The 20,842-nt window shown below is 39.6% G+C and overlaps 2 protein-coding genes across 2 annotated transcripts in view; one reads left to right on the forward strand and one right to left on the reverse strand.

Moving 5' to 3' along the window:
- Window positions 1–20,842, forward strand: part of LOC134218225 (uncharacterized) — a 131,323-nt gene that overhangs the window by 81,250 nt on the left and 29,231 nt on the right. The gene's annotated exons all lie outside the window — the stretch shown is intronic.
- LOC134218224 (proprotein convertase subtilisin/kexin type 5-like) overlaps window positions 3,555–20,842 on the reverse strand; it is a 29,495-nt gene continuing 12,207 nt past the window's right edge. The window contains exons 3-8 of the mRNA XM_062697142.1: window positions 18,904–19,129; window positions 18,599–18,835; window positions 17,051–17,310; window positions 16,781–16,994; window positions 16,520–16,658; window positions 3,555–6,302 (exon numbers count right to left, since the gene is read on the reverse strand). Of these exons, the coding sequence (XP_062553126.1) occupies window positions 3,653–6,302; window positions 16,520–16,658; window positions 16,781–16,994; window positions 17,051–17,310; window positions 18,599–18,835; window positions 18,904–19,129 (3,726 nt within the window). The 3' untranslated portion in view covers window positions 3,555–3,652. The remainder of the gene's footprint in view (window positions 6,303–16,519; window positions 16,659–16,780; window positions 16,995–17,050; window positions 17,311–18,598; window positions 18,836–18,903; window positions 19,130–20,842) is intronic.

Below are 20,842 nucleotides of genomic sequence, written 5' to 3' on the forward strand. Positions count from 1 at the left end.
CAACTCCAGGGGCTTTGTTGTTTTTCAGCCGGCCGATCTCCTCCTGGATTTCCTGGAGATTCGGAGCCGGAAGTCGCATGTCCTGCGCGCGTGCCCCTAGGTTCATTACCATACCGCCACCGTTGTCTGCCATATCGCCATTCAGGTGCTCTTCGTAGTGCTGCCGCCACCTTTGGATCACCTCATGCTCGTTTGTAAGAAGGTTCCCGTTTATGTCCTTACACATATCGGGCTGTGGCACGTGGCCCTTACGAGAACGGTTCAACTTCTCATAGAACTTTCGTGCGTTATTAGCGCGGTACAGTTCCTCCGTCTCTTCACGGTCTAGATCTTTCTGCTGGCGCTTTTTCCTCAGGAAAATTAAATTCGACTCTTGTTTCGACTCGAGTCAAGTACGAGACACTGAAGACGGCCTTACTGTTGAGGTCGAAATACGTATCTGTCAGGATACAATTAAGTGGTGGAATTCAATGGGATGGTATATGTTCGCTCCAAAAACGAACTTTTTATAGGAGTCCCGGAGACCCATAGTGTTATATACCGATTGGCTCAGTTCGATGAATTGAGGTGATGTCAGTGTGTGCGCAAAATAATCTCACTCATTTTTCAGGCACTTATCCTTAACCGATTTGCTCGCAACAAGTTGCATTCGACGCGGAATACTATCCTATTGACAATTGGATCGGACTATGGGCTCAGAAGTTATAATCAAAATACTTTTGTCTCATACCAAAAGTGCGTAGAAATAACTCACTCGAAAAAAAAACGATAAAGGCACCATCACCGCTAGGTGGATTAATCTGGGTTTTTGTAAATTTGCGGTGGCGGCTCTCTCTCTCTCTCTCTCTCTCTCTCTCTCTCTCTCTCTCTCTCTCTCTCTCTCTCTCTCTCTTCTCCGCCATGCCGAACGTACGCACTTACCGCAGTGAGTATTCCATCCGACCACTACCACGTTGCAGTTCGTCTGCGCTCATAACTCTCCACGGTGCACAACACGCGTTGAAGTCGTCCACCGCGGCTAACCACTGAACGGCTGCAAGAGGGCTACAACACTAGCCCTAGACTACGCGCAGCAGCTGAAAGCGGCACTCCCAACGGAAGAGCAGCTAGGCGCAGCATCTCTTGAAGATGGCTGGAGAGATATTCGATCGGCCATTGGAAACACCGCAACCGCTGAACTAGGCACGGTGGCTCCGGAATGTGAGCAGTTAGTTGAGGAGAAGAATGCAGCATGGGCGAGATTGCTGCAATACCGCACGAGGGCGAACGAGGCACGATACAAACGGGCGCGGAACAGACAAAATTTAATTTTCCTGAGGAAAAAGCGCCAGCAGAAAGATCTAGACCGTGAAGAGACGGAGGAACTGTACCGCGCTAATAACGCACGAAAGTTCTATGAGAAGTTGAACCGTTCTCGTAAGGGCCACGTGCCACAGCCCGATATGTGTAAGGACATAAACGGGAACCTTCTTACAAACGAGCGTGAGGTGATCCAAAGGTGGCGGCAGCACTACGAAGAGCACCTGAATGGCGATATGGCAGACAACGGTGGCGGTATGGTAATGAACCTAGGGGCACGCGCGCAGGACATGCGACTTCCGGCTCCGAATCTCCAGGAAATCCAGGAGGAGATCGGCCGGCTGAAAAACAACAAAGCCCCTGGAGTTGACCAACTACCAGGAGAGCTGTTTAAACACGGTGGTGAGGCACTGGCTAGAGCGCTGCACTGGGTGATTACCAAGGTTTGGGAGGATGAGGTTCTGCCGCAGGAGTGGATGGAAGGTGTCGTGTGTCCCATCTACAAAAAGGGCGATAAGCTGGATTGTAGCTACTACCGCGCAATCACATTGCTGAACGCCGCCTACAAGGTACTCTCCCAAATTTTATTCCACCGACTAACACCAATTGCAAGGGAGTTCGTGGGGCAGTACCAGGCGGGATTCATGGGTGAACGCTCTACCACAGACCAGGTGTTCGCCATACGTCAGGTATTGCAGAAATGCCGCGAATACAACGTGTCGACTCGAGTCAAGTACGAGACACTGAAGACGGCCTTACTGTTGAGGTCGAAATACGTATCTGTCAAGATACAATTAAGTGGTGGAATCCAATGGGATGGTATAAACTCGTCTTAGGACAAGTGAAGACATTCCACTAAAAAGCTCAAAATAATTTTCTTAGCGAACATATAGCCTTTACGCACAGACAAACAGACATAACACATTGAATATTCACTCATCGAATTCATCGTCGTTCAAACACTAACGACATCTGTTGATTCTGTTAGTTGGACAAACCACGAACTAGATGGCGTTAGTGTGCAAACGTCAAACTCGAGCAAATCCGATACGCGCGCCACGAGTGATCGATTGGCCAACTAATGATTATTTGAATTGACCAGTAAATCAGTGAACGATGGAAATTTGTCGAGTGTTATGTCTGTTTGTCTGTGCTTTACGCATACTTTGTATACGAGAATGGCAAGAAAAACTCCGGTAGCTTGGATGATAGAATTTTAAAAACGGTTGTACGAAAATTGGACATTAAACAGTGTAAGCGATTCTTAGTCGATTTTTTAGAAACAAATTAGAGTGTGAGTTGTAGAAGATGAAGAGTTCTGCTTTAACCAGAGCAGTTCAACAAATCGACGGTTTCGCGCAATACTAACACAACTAAAAAAACGTGTTTGATATTTTGATATCAAAGCACGAAATATGGTATGAAGTTTAGTCTGACAACGACCCAGGTTGAAGTTCACAATTTTTCAAAAGTTATGCGTATTTTTAAAAGTTCATACAAATCCATGAATTTGTCGGAAATTCCTTCAAGCGTCAACAAAGAATAGCTCAAAATAATTTTCTTAATAAAATAATTACCTATTTTCCAGGCCAAGCTTTCGTTTAGCAGTATTACTTGATTACAAATCGTATTACATATCCCTCAACCTCATAACAGAGAATGTCCTATACACTAAATGTACGTTTGAATTGACATGAAATAATTTCCGTTTTACTTTAGCGTAAAAAATATCAGAAGTCAGTAAAAAAGCCGCTTGGTGCGGTGTCCAAATTTAGACTGAATTTTGGAAGTCTATAGTGGAAGAAGGATTTTTTTTAAAGTCTATATTACAATCACAAACTTGGGCTACATACGGACATTATTAGCTAGTTATGGATCACATTCTCACACAAGCAGCTATTGTATAATTGGTAATGCGTCCGCGTACTTAGAAGAAAAGTGCTAGATCCAGTCTCATCACCTTCCGTGGCTAATTTCACTCTGTGCCCCCGAATTAAACTTAAACAAATGCTGACAGTTCATTACTCCAGAAAACATATAAGAAAAATTATATTTGTATATGTACAAACTGAGCAATAAGAAATAATAATAACAAATCATAGAAAAGAAATGATGGATTTTCATATATGAGTCATTCCGACAAACTACCGTTTCATTAACTTCAAGTGTGAAAAAACCGCATGCATCATTTGATCGCCAAATTCAACCTAACGGATCGTTTCGGATAATAAACAAAATGTCATAAAACATTCGTCTACAGTCGTCGTTTCGTCTAGCGTTTACTACAGTATATTAACACACCGTGGTGACATCACCCCAACCAAACAAACAATCAAACAAATCTCACCACTCTCTACCCGGTACCGGTAAGTCGACGAACCACCGCAAGTGCAATCATCATCATAATTGCCACCGTCAAATTGGCACCATCCATAGTTGCCGCTCGGCCTGGTTTCGCCGCGGGACTGGGGGTGGTCGTTGTTGTTGCACCCAAATCGGCGGGCATTACGTCGGTCGATACCCGGGAGTTGCAACCGCTAAATCGGCAAATCTCGCAGCGATCCGCTCCGGCACATTCCGTGGCTCGCGGTTGGGTGGAACACTTCCGCACCGTGTCGCCGTTTTTCTGCACCACGATGTAGCATTGGTTGTCGGGGTTGTATGATGTGCAGGGTGGGGCAGTTCCGGATTGGACGGCTTTGCAGGTTGCGTTGGTGGTCGAGTCACACTGGAAACATCGCTTCAGGTTCAGCGGGTACTGACCGGAGTTACAGTTTGCCGTGCGGGAAGAGCAGAGAGCGCAGTTGTTGCTTAAAAGGCACAGGCTCTGTGATGCGGCGTCAAGATCGTTCAAACATCCACGTTCGGTGATACTTCCATCGACAAACCTTGAGAAACATTGGGTGTTTCCGGGATCGTTGCATGGTGTGCCTTCGAGGGCAGCTGGGTCACTCATGCAACTAGCTTCCTGCGAACTAGTGCATTGTACGCACTTACCGGTTCCTAATATGATTGCTGGGTCATTGGATTTCGATTTAGAACCATATCTGCATAGTGTAGGAGTAGTTCTGCATATGTTTTGTTCAGTAGATGTTAGTGTGCTGTTACATCCCAAACGAATTGGTACCCCTGTTATGTCTGAAAGCAACACACATTGATCGGTATTCGAATATGTTGGACAGTATTCGAGTGAAATGGTTTCGTGTGAAAAGCAAGGTGGCTGAAGACAAGTATAACATTCCAATCGATTCGCTGGATAAATATCCACATTACATTTCCGAACCGTTGAATCGCATCTGGAACAATCTTGGTTGTTATTGCACTTATTCAGTTCTGTTGTATTTAGGTCACTCAAGCAGCCTCGCGCAATTGTTGATCCACCAACTAATCGGGTGTAGCAGTGGGTGTTCAACGGATCATTGCACGGTTCGGCGTCCATGTCGGAAGCTCTCCCAACGCAGGCTACATCTAAAGTACTATCACACTGAACACAACTTCCACTGTTTCCGTACATCATTGGATTGTTACATCTAGTTGATTGACAGGTCTTGCAATGATCTGGGTTGGAAGCACATGTCGACTGTTCCCCAGCAGATAGTGTACTTCGGCAACCCATACGGCTCAGTATTCCCGTTGAATCTATCTGTACAAAGCAGCTATCCCCTTGCTGATATTTTGGACAATACTCTAATTTGACTGTATCGTGAGTAAAGCATGATCCACCTTCACAAGTATAACACTCCAAACGGTTTGCAGGATAAATATCCACATTACATTTTCGAACCGTTGAATCACACCTGGAACAATCTTCATTGTTATTACACTTAGTCAGCTCAGTAGCATTCAATTCACTCAAACATCCACGTACAATGGTCGATCCACCAACTAATCGGGTGTAGCAGTGAGTGTTCGAAGGATCATTACAGGGTTCGGCGTCCATATCGGAAGCTCTTCCAACGCACGATACATCCAATGCACTATCGCACTGAACACAGCTTCCACTATTCCCGTATTTCATTGGATCGTTACATCTAGTTGATTGACAGGTCTTGCAAAGCTCTGGGTTGGCGGCACAACTGGTTTGTTCACCACTATTTAGAGAACTTCGACAACCCATGCGGCTCAACATTCCCGTTGAGTCTATCTGCACGAAGCAGCTATCCCCTTGCTGATATTTCGGACAATACTCTAATTTAACTGTATCGTGAGTGAAGCACGATCCTCCTTCACAAGTGTAACACTCCAAACGGTTCGCAGGATAAATATCAATATTACATTTCCTAACCGTTGAATCGCACACAGAACAATCTTCGTTGTTATTGCACTTGGTTAACTCAGTAGTATTCAATTCACTCGAACATCCTCGTACAATTGTTGACCCACCAACTAATCGGGTGTAGCAGTGGGTGTTCAACGGATCATTACACGGTTCAGCGTCCATATCGGAAGCTCTCCCAACGCACGATACATCCAAAACACTATCGCATTGAACACAACTTCCGCTGTTTCCATATTTGACTGGATCGTTACATCCTGCTGATTGACACAATCTACAACGGTCCGGATTGGCAGCACAAGTCGATTGTTCACCAGCGCTCAAGGAACTGCGACAACCCATCCGAACCAACATTCCCGCGGAATCTGTCTGAACGTAGCAGCTATCCCCTTCCTGGTATTTGGGACAATATTCCAACCTGATTGTGTCATGGGAGAAGCATGATCCACCTTCACAGCTGTGACAAGCCAATCGATCCGCCGGAAAAGGACCGTTGTTGCATCGATTTGTGCTGCATGGAGTGCACGTTGCGTCCGAGGTGGTGCTGTTGCCAAAGCTGCACTGCTCGGCATCTTCAGGCGATAGCTGCTCGAGACAGTCTCGTTGCAGTATTTGCTCACCAACGGAGTTGTTTGTCAGAATGTTTACGCAGGTGCCACAATGAACCAGATTGGTAATGGTGGATGGATTTGACGCACAGGAGGGATCAACATTAGAGTTGCAGTTTCTGTTGGGATAAGGAATATGAAATTAATTACTTATTGCTAGTTGATTTTAAGACATTTTATCACCTTACTACTACTCTAAATGGTTTAACATTGTTGCATACCATTCCAATACACTAAAATCTTTTTTAACGTGATGATTCGTTTGTGCGAAAATAAAACGTAGAAGTAAATCGTATTGTTTTGAGGTATCAAGTGAAAAAATAAATAAATTTACCTATGAGAAATCATGTAAAAAATTGCACAATTTCGCAAAAAATATAAAAGCTTTGGTGATATTTCAGATCAAGTCCGGCCACCTTAAAATGACCAAGTAATTTTTAACTAACTGTGGGAGGCTAATTGCAGGAAGGCCAATGTGTATAAATGTATCGGTGGACGTCGTTCGATAAGTCCCAACACTAATCCGTCTTGCTCAGGATGGAGTGTAGTGATGCGACCATGGGCCACTGAGCTGGAGGAAGTTTGTTGACCTTTAGTATCATTTGCTTACTTACTTACTTACTTTATTGGTTCCAGTAGTGGTACAAAGGGCCGACTTGTGAGTTCTCCATCCTGAGCGATGTCCAGCTATCGCTTTAACCTGATGCAAAGATAGATTTCAACCGACTTTTAGATTTCTTTATTTAGGCTGCGCCGCGATGTGCCTTACAGATTTCTTGTGAGGAAACCATCCAGGAACGAATCATGTACCGCAGGTATCTGTTGAGAAACACCTGCAGCCGTTGAGTGTTCTACAACCGGTGCAGGAGCCATAAACAGAAAAACAAAATATGATATGGACTTGATTGATATTAGAGATAAACTATCAAGCAACAATATCAAAAATTTGCAAAAAAAAAATCTTATGAATACAGGTTGGAATCGATTATCCGGGGTTCGATTATTCGGAATTTAAGACTCGATTATCCGAAGTATGTTTTTTCGAATTTTTTATTTTTTTTTTAAATTTCAATATTATACTATACAATATGATTGTTTTAACAATATGACACGTATCTATGGCGTGGGAGGGGTTGAAAAAGATGTTGTTTTGTACATAGAAATTTGATTATTGGCTAGGCTTGAGTATCAAATTCATGAATTCAAATGAATATATTATTATTATATTAATACAAAATATGATTTGATATGATATGATATGAATATGAGAAACATGAACGCAGCTGGAATGGGAGGGACTGAAGGAGGGGTGTTCTAAATATTAAATCTCAATTCTATGAATCAATTATTTTCTCAAGAACATGTCCACATACTTCTCGCTTCAAGAACTTTCCCATCCAGGTAATCGTAAGCATTAAAATAAGCAGTACGTGCTACTATAACGCTACCTCAGAGCTAGCAAACTTTATACTGGCTCTATAACCATAACAGCCCTATATAGGGCACTGCACGGACTGCTTTGTCTCTTTCTCGCTGCAAAGAAATTAGAAAACAACAAGGCCAGTAAACGTCAAAATTTATGAAGAACGAAAGAGAAAAAGATGTTTCCGTGCAGTGCCCTATAGCCGAAAAGGCGAAATAAAGTATAATGGTTACCAAAAATGGTGTTAACGAGTACTACTCATCGCGCTCTTTAACAGAAAAATGGATAACATGCATGTTGTAAAATGGCTGTTACGTCACTTTTCCAGATTACGGCAGTGGTCATGTCATGGTAGTCCGTTTCCTCTCTTTTTCATGCAATTACTTGATCGTTTGTCAATTTATCTGTTGCATTTAAGACAAATTCTTCATATTTTCCATTTATATCAATCCTTTGTGGTTCAAAAACTGACAAAGCAGCCGTCTATGGTCGGCGAATTGAAGTGATGTCTGTGTGTTGGAGTGCGCAAAGTCTAACCCATTTTTTTTGCACTTATTCTTATCCGATTTGCTTCCAACTAATTGCATTTAATGGGAAATCCTATTAAGGTTCCCCCGAACACAAGTGACGCGATTCTACTGCTCGGCGAATACGATTCTGTCGCCGTTGGTGTGGAAGCGTAAATGGAACATTGCCTGCAGCGAATCAACGATAGAATTCCGGCGACTAGTATTCGGCGTTGCGGCGATGAATTCGCTTAGGTCTGGTGCCTTTACATTGTTGCCTATTGGAAGTTTTATGGATCAGACAATGGACTCAAAAGTTTCATTGCTTTCTGTTAAAAATTGAAATAATGGCCACAATACTATTTTTTGTACAAAAAGCGCGTAAATAGTCATTTTTTTACGCGTATTCTTAACCAACAGATTGCATTCAAATGGGAATCCTGTCTAATCATTTCATATTGAAAATTGGACTCAAAAGTTATGGCCAAAATACTATTTTTCCATAATACACCAGAAAGTCACCGATGCCGCTAGGTGGATTATTCAGAGTTTTTCCTAAATAATTTCAGACTACATCACTGCAAGTAAAATAAAACATGAGTTTTACGTTATTTTTATTATTACAGATTTGATTTTTTATGGCGATTCGATTATCCGGAGTGAAAATAAAATCGATTGCCATGTGATAGTTGAGTCAGCAGTGACCTGTCAAGGCCTTGACTAAGACACTGCAATTCTGTTTAGACAGATTAGCTAAATAATTTACTACTACCGGAAATGGCTCTCGGATATACAATTTTGTTTGTCGTTGAATCCAAACTACTCCAACATCGTTTGTGCTGAGTGGAAGCCCACCCAGTCAACACAAAATCGTATATGATGCAACATAAGATGCTAAAGTGAAGGCGATATACGTACATATTGTATGGGGAAGTACCTATATGGCCTCCATATTAGCATCTTATGTGACATCATATTCGATCTTGTGTTGACTGGACAAGAGCTAATCAAACGCTTCACTCAACACTTAGATATTGGAATAGCTGGCTTAGGACAAATAAAGTCTTGTGATGCTCCAGTGCGAGCTAGCTTATCAGCCAATTCGTTTCCAGCTATGGAAGAATGGCCAGGTATCCATGTAAGGTGTAACGTATTAACTGAGTTCAGTTCCTCAATTTGAGTTTGATATGCGATTACTAACTTCGACCTTGAGTTGATCGGAGCGAGAGCTTTGATATCTGCTTGGCTATCTGAACAGAAGTATATTACTTTTCCCATGTGTTTCTGCAATGCGGATTGTGCAGACAGTGCAGTGTCTACCCAGTGAGTGGGACTGTTGCAATCTCAGCTCACGCGAGTAGGTACATGCACTAAAAGTTTTTTCAAAACATGTTTGATATGCTCAAAACCCCCCTGAAAAAGAACGGGATAGATCCCATCTCCCTTGGAGATTTGTAAGGAGCAAAACTGTTAAGAGCCCGTTGAATCGATTCAGTAGTAATGATTCTACGAGCCTGAGCTCAAGACCTGTAGCTACATGAAAAGACATCAGGAACATCCGAAGATGTTATATCGACACATCCAGGGAAGTGCGTATAAAATAAGTGCTATAACGATTCTTTATTAGAAGAAGTGTAGTCGCCATTTGACTTGCGAATTTCGCCAACTTGGAAATCCATGGATCTCGCAAGAATTTTATTTAACCTACTGGCTTCACTCAAATTGGAAACATTTGCACAAAGGTTTTTCCAGCCGGATCTCTAAGCAGATCAAAGAGCCTTTTTGTAGGCTCTCCGAGCCGACTTGAAAGATTCTGAACATGCTGAGTATTACATCAAGCTGGAGCCTCTCAGACTGATATCCGAGCTATCCCAGATGATGTGATGAGCATTAGCATCACTGCCGACAATTAGCGGAAGGCCTTTTGACGTGCAATAAATGACAACTTGTTTGAAAGCATCCGTAGGGGATGGTTCATCATGTGGTAAATAAACCGAACAATAGACGTATTTTCTAATGAGTGTTCCACCAGTTACATCTTTTGTGACATCACATACGTATCTGTTTGTTAGTTCAGAGATAAGTGTAGCAACGATAGCGTTGTTAACAAGTATACATGCAAGAGGCATTGATCGATTGTTTGCCATTTCATTACTGAAAGCAGCAAACATCGGACATCAGGTAGAAGCTACCCTTGCGAAAATAGGATTCCTGCACCAAAGCCACTTGGGATTTGCCATTTTGCATAAGTTTAAAAAGATTAATCGTTGCTGTTCTTTTATGCTGAAGATTAATTGGAGCTATTTTAACTATGGCCATTGCAAATTAAGACTATAGACTCCACAATCCATAGCAGCAATAAAACCGATAAATCGGTATCGTATACAAAACTTCTGAGATGAAACACAGAGTACACTGTGAGAAACGCATGCATTCCATATGAGTGCCAATTCGTTTAAAGACTTAATAAAAACATATGATAATCCCACCGATTATCTTGGAGAAGCAAAAAGTCCACTACTACTACGCTGTTAGTGCAACAAGGAAGCTGAAGGTGCTCCACAAGCGTCCGTTTGCGGTTAGGTTCTTTTTATACCTCCTAGCCATTCATTCATAGACACATTAAGGACAAAGTCGCGTCACACCAAGAATTAAGGGCCACCTGTATGGTGGACTTTCACCAGTGGAACAGGCAATCTGTAGCATTATGCTTAGCCAGATAAATAGTGTGACCTTGGAGTAATACGCTAAATATATGCGCTTAAATTGTTCAGTGAAAAAGAATTTCCGACAATTTTTATAATCACTGTAATTTCTATATGAATATGCGAAGTTCTTGAGAACGATCCTCATGGAATCCAAAACTGAATGCATGTCATTTTTATTATTCCAGCTTTGCTGCGTGGTAGCATGCGCGGAATTATAAAAATGACAGTTGTGCGTGGCTTTCGCTTTGAATGGGCGGGGTGCCCTTGAAAACGCGAGTGCATTAAGTTTCGGATTCTGTGAGGATTTTCCTTGAAGGATTTCTTATTGAAGTCTTAAATAAATTTTCGGAAGAATTCCAGAATGAAGCTCTGAAGAAATTCATAAGGGAATGTTTGAAGGAACTCCAAGAATTTCTTCCCAAAGTTTTAGAATGTTTTTTAGACATATCCAAAGGAATTCATAAAGAAAATCAAAAAAAGAATTCTCCTAAAGGAATTTCGAAAGGTTTTCCTGAAACAATTTCCGCAGGTATTATTAAATATATTTCCGAAGTGTTTTTTGTAGGAACTCAAATAAATTTTCAAAGGAACCTACAAAGGATTTCCAAAGGAATTTCTGAAAGAAGTTCCAAAAAAAAAATCCTAAAATTATTCGTTATAGAATTCTCGAAGGAATCTCCAGAGGAATTTTTGAAGGAACTTATAGAGAAATTACGAAGGGAATTTCCGAAAAAAAGTGGACTTTCCAAAGAAATTCCAAAAGAAAGCTACGAAGGATTTTTTTACTAAAGGAGTTTTCAAATTTGTTCCTAAAACAATTTCCGACTGAACTCCCGAAGAAATTTCCACGGGAATTCCTAAGAGACCGCGCAAAGGAATTTCCGAACGGAGTTTCCTAATCAAATCCTGAAGGAATTTCTAACATTCTTAAATTTCTGCAAGAGTTTGTTTTGATATTCTTCTAAGCATTATTTCAGAATTTCCTCCAAGGTTTTAGAAAATCCCCCGGAAACTACTTCGGACATATATCCAAAAAATCCTTTTAAAAACTTCATCAAAGTATTTCTTTGAAAATTCAAAGAAAGATTTATAAGATAAATTCAAACTCGGGAAATCCTTTATTAGGTCTATCTAGGTAAAGGTACCTAAGAAAATTGCAGTGAGGAATACCTTTGGAGATTCCCTCAAGATACATACTTATGGAATTAAAGAATTTTATAAATTATACCTGGAGTAGTTTCAGAAAAAAATTTCTGGAAGATTTTCTGGAGATAATTTAGAGGGTAATTCCTGGAGAAATTTCCAAATGTATTTCAGGAGGAATTTATGAATGAATTCTTGAAGTAATTTCCAAAGATTTCTGAAGGAATTATTGAAGGAATTTAAAAAAAGAATTTCCAATGGAATTTCCAAACAATTACCTTTTGGAATTTTAATACTAATTTCTAGATTTCTACAGGAATTCCTCTTGAAATTACATCATGAGCTCCTGCAAAAAGTCTTTCAGGAGCTTCTGCAGGATTTCCTTCGGGAATTCTTTTATGAATTTCTCCAGGAATTCCTTCGAAAATCCGGACAGTAATAAAACTCTGTTTCTGAATCTGAATCTGAAGTTGATGTCTTAACAGCAAAAAATACATGAAAATATCGGGATTGCAGTCAGTCACAGTCAATCATCATCATACTTCTTCTCAGAATACCTTGGGAATTTAGTTAACTTTAGTTCAAGACTTGCTTCGGTAATTCTCCCAGAAATTTTATATTTTATATATATATATATATATATTTTTTTTTTTTTGTGTCTTTATTAAAGAGACTTTCAGCCCGAGGCTGGCTCGTCTCCGCATTTTTTTTTTTATATTTTATTTAATTGAAGTATTTATCCGGATGATGTTTCATATCATAAGTTTATCCAAAACTTTTTTTTCGTAGAAAATAACCCAAGGATCTAGTTCGGTTACTCATCCAAAAATTCTTTCAGGCATACCTTTAAACATTCCTTCAGGAATACTATCGTAAATATCTCTAAGTAATCCATCGGAAATTCCTCCAGTGATTCGATATAAAAATCCATAGCAAATAAATCTAGAAATACCTTTAGAAATTTCTTAAGAAATTCCTTTTCTCGAATATTTTTTTCTACGAATTCTTTTAGAAACCCCTACGGAATTTCCTTCTGGAATTCAATCAGAAATTTCAGGCTCCCGTCCCGAGCAAAGTTTGAGATCAAATCGATAACTTGTTTTGATGTTGAGGAATTGCTGATTTTGATTACTTAGGTTGATATCCTTCTGGTCGTTTTGACGGTTAAAATAACAAAATCTACAGCAGAAAAATCTTATGTGACATAAAATGGTAAACTATTTCTGCTGCCGATGAGAACAAATTAAAAATTCATTTTGTTATTGGTTTTCGATAACAAAATAAGTAATTACTTTAATACCACGAGCAAAATCTGACAACATAATGAGGGCAAATAGCAAACATATTTTGATATCGACATCAAATTGAAATCTTAATCTGTTTCCAAATTATTCGTGATTGAAATTTTTTTTGATATCAGTTTGCTGATGATTACTACATATATAAACTAATAATAAATAAAAACCATCATCAAAAACAGTTTTCAATTTGCTCTCATTGACAGCAGAAACAATTTTCAACATTTTTGTGCTGTAGATTTTTTTAGTTTATTCATTAAAACTACTGAAACGATTTCAACCTAAGAAATCAAAATCAGTGATTTAACAACATCAAAACAAGTTATCAATTTGATCCTAAGCTTTGCCAGAGACCACACGGTGTCTCTATGGGGAAATATTATTATTTAAAAAATCAGTACCTCTGAAACACCCACCACGCGAAACTATATGATCCCCTCTTTCATATCGTGGGTAAACTAAAATGTTCTATCGGTGGATCTAGAACAATTTTTTTCCCTATTTTTGGAGCAAACTCCATAAAAATCTCAAATGATAGTCGATTTAGCACCCCCGCCCCCCAAAATGTATAGAAAAAATTACCTTTGATAGAACATTTTAAAACTGCACCTACGTGAAAAAGCAAAGCCCATACTTTCGTGTAGTAGGTGTTTTAGAAATACTGATTTTTTGGAAAATAAGCCTCTTCGGACAAATACACCGTGACCAGTTCATATAATTTAGGAATCATCAGCAAACAGAAATCAAAATATGTAATTAATTATAGTAGCACACCCGAACAGTAAGGTACACCGGGGCAAGTTGAAATGCGGGGTAAGTTGAAACGGAAGCTGTAATTTAGATAGGAAATGACCGAATGCCCTGATTATTTTTTTTCAACAAACTACTCCCCTAAACGCACCTTCTGACTGCCATTCCCGGAAGATTGCAGCTTTCAAAAGCAATCCCTGCCATTGTTTATTTTTCGCCCTTTGCAAAATCCAAACCAACTATTTGACGTGCCAATGAAACAGGTCTCAAAACGATGTTTGGAAAAGATTCTTCATCAAATTTTCACGGTGGGTAATTATTCAATGTTGAATAAGCATAATGATTATGAAAAATCGATGAAGGACCCGTTTTAATTTTTGTATTTTGGTTGTTTGATATTGCTCCACATGTACAACTAATCGGGGCAAACAGAAATGCGTGGTGCGGGGCAAATTGAAACAACGATTCAAAACGTCACCCTCGCAATTAAAAGTAATATTTTTTCCAGAATTCAACATGGTCCGTAAATACATTCGGAAAACATATATTTATAAAAACATGCAAACTTCTGGAAATAAATTTAATACATTTCCGCCTATTCCGTCATGAATGCAACCTTCCATGTTTAAACTGCAGTTTCGAGATCCTTCATCTACTGAGCACTCACTCTCAGAAAAATAAAACATAGAGTATGTAAACATTTCGTTAACTCCACCTTTCACTTCCCCAGCTGTCCATTTCTCTAATCTAAGAGTTTATGAGAGATATGCTGGCTGGTTAATTAATGGCGAATTAATCAAGTGCACAATATACAAGTGAACCAAATAATGAACCATCCTGAATAGTAATCTGAGTGGTCACCAGTAGGAGGAAATCAATTTGATAAATTTATACGCTAAAATGCGCTTGTGACTTTGTTGTACACTGCTCTTATTCGCATAAGAGTCCCATGTCATTTTCTCCGACTTTACCTTGAGTAATTTACCTTTGAATTTTTCAAGCTTGTTTTACATGAAGAAATACAAAAAAAAACTTATAAATTGAAGAAAAGGCTATCCTTCCAAATTTGACATAATATTCTTTATCTGTATTTATTGCTGTGGGACAATTCTCAAGATGTGTATTGAATTGGTAGTCTGGTCAATCGGTCTGCATTAAGGTGAGTTACGGCGGCGTCCAAAATGGCAGCCACAATGGCCGTGCTATCTCTCACCTCGCGTTTTTGCTCGCACAAATGTGAATATTTAGGCGGTTAGCACATCTGGAAACCATTTTTTCATGTATGCTGCAAGTGAGCAAAAGTGAAAAAATACTTTTTGCTTTTGACTGTCGTTCACTTTTCAAGTTATGTGCCCTCAAAAGTGCTATGTAGATTTGAAATTGGGCTCCAACGCGATTCACCTTAAATTAAGTATTTAGTTAGAAAATAGCTGTACGGATTATGATCCTAAGATTCGAAATCCGTCCACGGTATCAAAATCTGGAATGTGATTTATATGCGATTAAATATCTAGATGAGACAACAAAAGTGGGATTTGTTTTCAAAATTTCTAGAACAAAGCCCACTATTTTTTCAGTTTTTTCTTAAACAGGAGACAATTTTAAGCTAATTTCTGAAAGAAAATCAAAATCGCTAAAATCCTTCATGGGATTCTTATGCGAATCCTGGCAGCATTATAGTCACCTTTCCAACCTCGTGCTTCTTGAGTCTCACTGAGTACATACATTTTGTATTATTACGGTATTAATATGGCAGAATAAGCTTATGTCTGTATATAACGCAGTGTTTCAACTTGCCCCGATAAGCGGGGCAAGTTGAAACGATGCATATAAAAACATAATTCAAATATACAAAATATTTATAGAAAAGTTTATTAAGGTTGCTTATTTTTTATGTATAATCTTTGGCCAGAACTAGCAAACACCGCAAACGGATTCAAAATATATCAAAGGGTGATTTTTTTACAGCTCTTCGAATTTCAACTTTGGAAAAACCGTTTCAACTTGCCCCGGTGTACCTTACAAAAATCAAACATGGATCATGGATCAGATTAAAATTTGAAAACTAATTATGATTTCAATTGGATGTCGAGTTAAAAATATGTTTTCTAATTGCCCTCATCAAGATGTCAAACTTTGCTCGGGGTTTATCTTAAAGAATTTCTGAAAAAAATTCTAAAATAATTCGCAAAGCAACTTCCTAAGTTTTTTTTCATTTGCTTTTTTAAATTTTCAAAAAATGTCTAAAAGTTTTCAGCTAAAAGCTTAATTGTTTTTACATAGATGCACTCACACAACCAATCGGCATTAATTGTCAAAATCGCAGGGTTACCAATTCAATAACTTTACCCTTGCCGCCGAGTCTAGGGAATAAAAAGTGCGAATACAATTTTGGGATTTATGCGCAATATATGGTTCTTATTACTGACGCCAAATTATAAATGAACCAATTACGCCAAAAAAAGCTGTTGCCCTACCTTTACCGACCTTACTTTCAATTATACTCACATGCATTCCAAATAGTTGAACTCTATTTCGTTTTGGTTGCAGTTGTCTGACTCACAGAAGTCGCACTTGTTGCTGCTTGCCTCGCAGAAGGACACTTCCTCCACACTCATTGATGACTGACACTTTTTAACGCTAGCACCTACAGTAGTAGAAGGGAAAAAGATCCTAATCTTAATCATTCGTATCTCATAATTATGTGCTAACTCATCACGAGCGATTCCAAATTCACGACCACGAGTGGTTCAAAGTTCAATCACCTACCTCCGCTGGTATTGCTAGCGATCTGAACACAATCATCCCACGGATCTGGACAGTACTGATCGATTACAGATCCAACCACGCACTTTCGCCTATCAGATGGGAACAGTTCCGAGTTGCATCCGTTCCCGCCACATGTCGCACAGTTTTCTTCCGGGTCACACTGCTCTCCATCCGTGGCCGATCCGAGACAGCCTCGTTCCGTCACGGTTCCTATCTGCATAAAATTCAATTATCGTGTAGCTGAACTGTGATCTACAGCATGGTACTTACGATTCTTGTATAGCACAAAGCGTCATCCGAAACTTCCGTTGTTGGTGCTGGGCATTGAATTGCCGGCAGTGGTGAACTGGCGCTGATACAGTTTACATCCAGCGTGGACGAACAATACACACATTGGTGGTCCTTCCGTCCATCCACGTTGCACAGATCGTTTTCGCCGCAGAGATTGCACTCCACAGCATCCGGGTCGTCGCATGTGGCCTTCTCTGCGGTGGTGAGCGCTGACCGGCAGCCTCGTTGCGTAGGATTGACTGTAGACGTGTAACCGATTAGGATTCACTTTATGAAAAAAACTCAAAGGTGCAACCCAATCGGGTTATACGCAAAGGTGACGTTGAACTACGTAGCTGTATGTAATGTGCAGGTTTCCGACTTTTCTGTTCGATGAGACCAAAGCAAGCTTTTCAAGCCCAAGGTGAATCTGTTTTCGTTTGTTTGTTTTGAATTTTAAGACCAATATTTTTTTTTTTCAAATAATCGATGATGAACAACACTCTCAAGCGATCACATATCCAAATTATCAATTGATAAAAACTCGCTAGAGAGTAAGAATCGTTCGATAATTGTATCTCGTTTCGAAGCATTGGTAATCAGCAAAAACGAGCCGAAGAAAGTTTCCCGGAACGCATCCACTGCAGCAGCGAAGAACACTTCGAGCTTTTCTACTGGCATCAATAGACGTAAGCGAGAAGCTGCCATCAAACACCCCCAAGCTTTCGAAAGAAAACGCGCGTGTAAGAAACGAACTGCACAAGCTAAAAGCCCCGTAAGTTTAATTTGACGTCTACGCTGGCTTGAGGTTTCCAGTTGAACCTTGCAAACAAAGGCGGAGAATCCGGAGATGGCGAGATCGATTCTCGATCTGATCTAGGATGTTTTCGGGTAGGGAATATTCTCGACTCCCTGGGCATAGAGTATCCATTGTATTTGCCACACAAGACCAATACTAATGCAATGGCGGGCATAGAAAGCTTTCAATTAATAACGGAAGAAATGCTAATAGATTATCAAGTTGAACAGCAGGCCAAGTCCCAATGGGAATGAAGTGCTATGGAATAAGAAGCTTGCGATGCACCTACGAGATTGGCTGATTCACCGAAACCGATTGTTAAACTGTTAGCAAGTTTTAAATAGTGAAAAATCATGCATAAATATTGTAACACACTAGAGTCCGTTTTCACGCGGAGGGTATGGGCCGCGTAAATTGAAACAAAGTAAAAAAGCGCGTAAATCCCAAAGTATGTATGAATTAACCGCGTAAATCCCAAAATTCGAGTGGAAAAAAATTGCATAAACAGTGATTCGTGTAAAAAATACCGCGTCAAAAACGACTTCAGTGTACATCGGGTATGAAGCGTTGACTCTTCCTTGACCCAATGGTCCAAGAAAATTGAAAATCCATCGAGAAACGGCTGACATATTAACGATCAAAGTCTATCATATTTTCGTGACGTTTTTTGATTTTTTGCAATCGTAAAGTGTACCCCAATATAGAAAAGACAGTCGTAGTTCTACGTCAAAACTGCGTGCATTACTTACAGCCGTCGAAAATTGTATAGCACTGATCGTCGGTTTCATGACAGGTTCCAATAACCAGTGATGACTGCAAGCAGTCGGAACCCTGGCACGTATAGCACTGCCGAGCGACTCGAGACTCGTTGAACTCGATTTTGTTGCACTCGTTCTGGCCACAGAACGAGCAGGCAAGTGGATTCGATTGGCAAAATTGTCGGTCCGCGTCGGACATCGATTGTTCACAGGTTTTGAGGTACGTTCCTGAAAGTTTAGAGATCAAAAGCTGAAGATTGGGTTGTGACTAACATACTGTGTGGCTGATTGATTACCATCAGTCTTTTTGGCAGTTACGCAGCTGTCGCCCGGAAGTTCGCAATAGCTGGTGACGGCATCTGTATTACATTGGGCTGAGCTGCATTTGACGCACTTTTGTCGCCCTTCTGGATATTCTTGGTTATTACAGCCTTCTCCGGCGCACGGTGAACATAGGCTACCATCGCATTCATCCACATCAGTTTGAGATTGAACACATCCTCGCTCAGTGACGGAGCCAACCTAGATTAAAATAAATGTTTTGTTCATCAGTGTATTTATGTTTAACTTAAGATCATATACTTTAAACTAGGGGAAAATTGAAATGGATGATTGATTGCTAATACGGTTAATCTCTGAGCTACCTTTGGATTCTTTTCTAATGTCAGTCCAACCATTTTTATTTCTCAGAATTTACTTTGGAATTAACAGTTTAGCAATCGGTTTCGGTGAATCAGTCAATCTCATAAGTGCATCGCAAGCTTCTTCTTCCATAGCACTACAATCCAACTGGAACTTGGCCTGCTTTTCAACTTAGTAATCTATTAGCATTTCTTCAGTTAAATACAGTTGAGTTATTATTTGAAAGCTTTCTATGTCCGCCATTGCATTAGTATTTGTCTTGTGTAGCAAATACAATGGCGCTACAAAAAATATGACATTGACAAGTAAATCTTCCGAATTTGAGCAACGCAGGGTACGTTCGGCGAGTTGATGATAAAATTTGTTTTCTATTTTACAGCTTCGTTCTTGATTTTACAAAGTTGATGATGTCGGGGAAAAACTTAAAATATCCACAGGAGATTTCTGGGAAAATAGGTAACCTACACTGAAAACCAAAACTACCCAAAAGTGGGTTGTTTGCACTCAAAACCGTGGTTTGGGCCAATAACCCAAATTTGAGTAAAATTACTTTTCTGGCACTAGGTAGTTTGCGATATTCTCAAAAGTGCGTATATTGAACTCAAAGTTTGGGTTGATTTATCTGTCCGGGTAGAGTTTTTTGGTTTTATTCATATACACCCAAACAACAAATCCTATAATCTTGTCATTTACAATTTTAACACAAACAATGTGAGCTTTTTTATACAGATACTGTATTAAAGCCTGTCCACGTTAAATTTCGGACACCTATCTTGCAATGCGATTTTTTAACATTTTCGCAAAGCACTGAGTCGATCAATTTAAATGACAGTTGAATCTCTTCGCTTTATGTGCTGCTTTCAGCATGTTTTCATTCTCGTTCAAACTGATAAAATGGGTACAAATAAATTGAACATTATCTCAGTGTCCGAAATTTAACGTGGACAGGCTTTAAAACAATTCAAAATTGTGAGATTTCAATTCAACGGCAATCAGCAACAATCTTCCAAAATTGTATATGCCAAAATTTTTATACAGTTTCTGTAAGGTTCTTATGCAGAACTGTATTAAAATCTGCCTTCCGCTGGTTGGGTGAATCTATAAACTCTGCTTGTGGGAAAAATGTCAAATGTCAAAATCTGAGGCTCTTCGGCCCAATATTTACGATAATGTGAAATACGTGATAGACATGAATGAATAACGTTTTATTTTCATCATTGTTGGGAAAACTCGTGTAGTCAAAAAAATCTTTACTCGTTTCCCTTTTTCCATGGAAAATTTGTGAAAATTACAAGGCATCTTCACTGAATGATCTTCATTTGTTTTGTATGTCACGCTTTGAACAATCTTGCCTAATGAAATTGAATTTCCTTTTTTTCTCATTTGCTTCTTAGTATGCTGGCATTTCACATGCTATCATTGTTTATTATCTTTAAGTGAGAATATGGCATATTTCATTTTTTAATTATGAAATAAGACATGCGCTCTGCCTTATCTAATAATGTTCCAAATTCCAATGTTTTTTCAAGGCTTACTTTATTTTCCACGTCATGAACGATCAAATAAATCGTGAGTTGAAACGCACCTAACCTA

Source organism: Armigeres subalbatus, chromosome 2, assembly GCF_024139115.2.
Source record: "Armigeres subalbatus isolate Guangzhou_Male chromosome 2, GZ_Asu_2, whole genome shotgun sequence".
NCBI classification, from domain to species: domain Eukaryota; kingdom Metazoa; phylum Arthropoda; class Insecta; order Diptera; family Culicidae; genus Armigeres; species Armigeres subalbatus.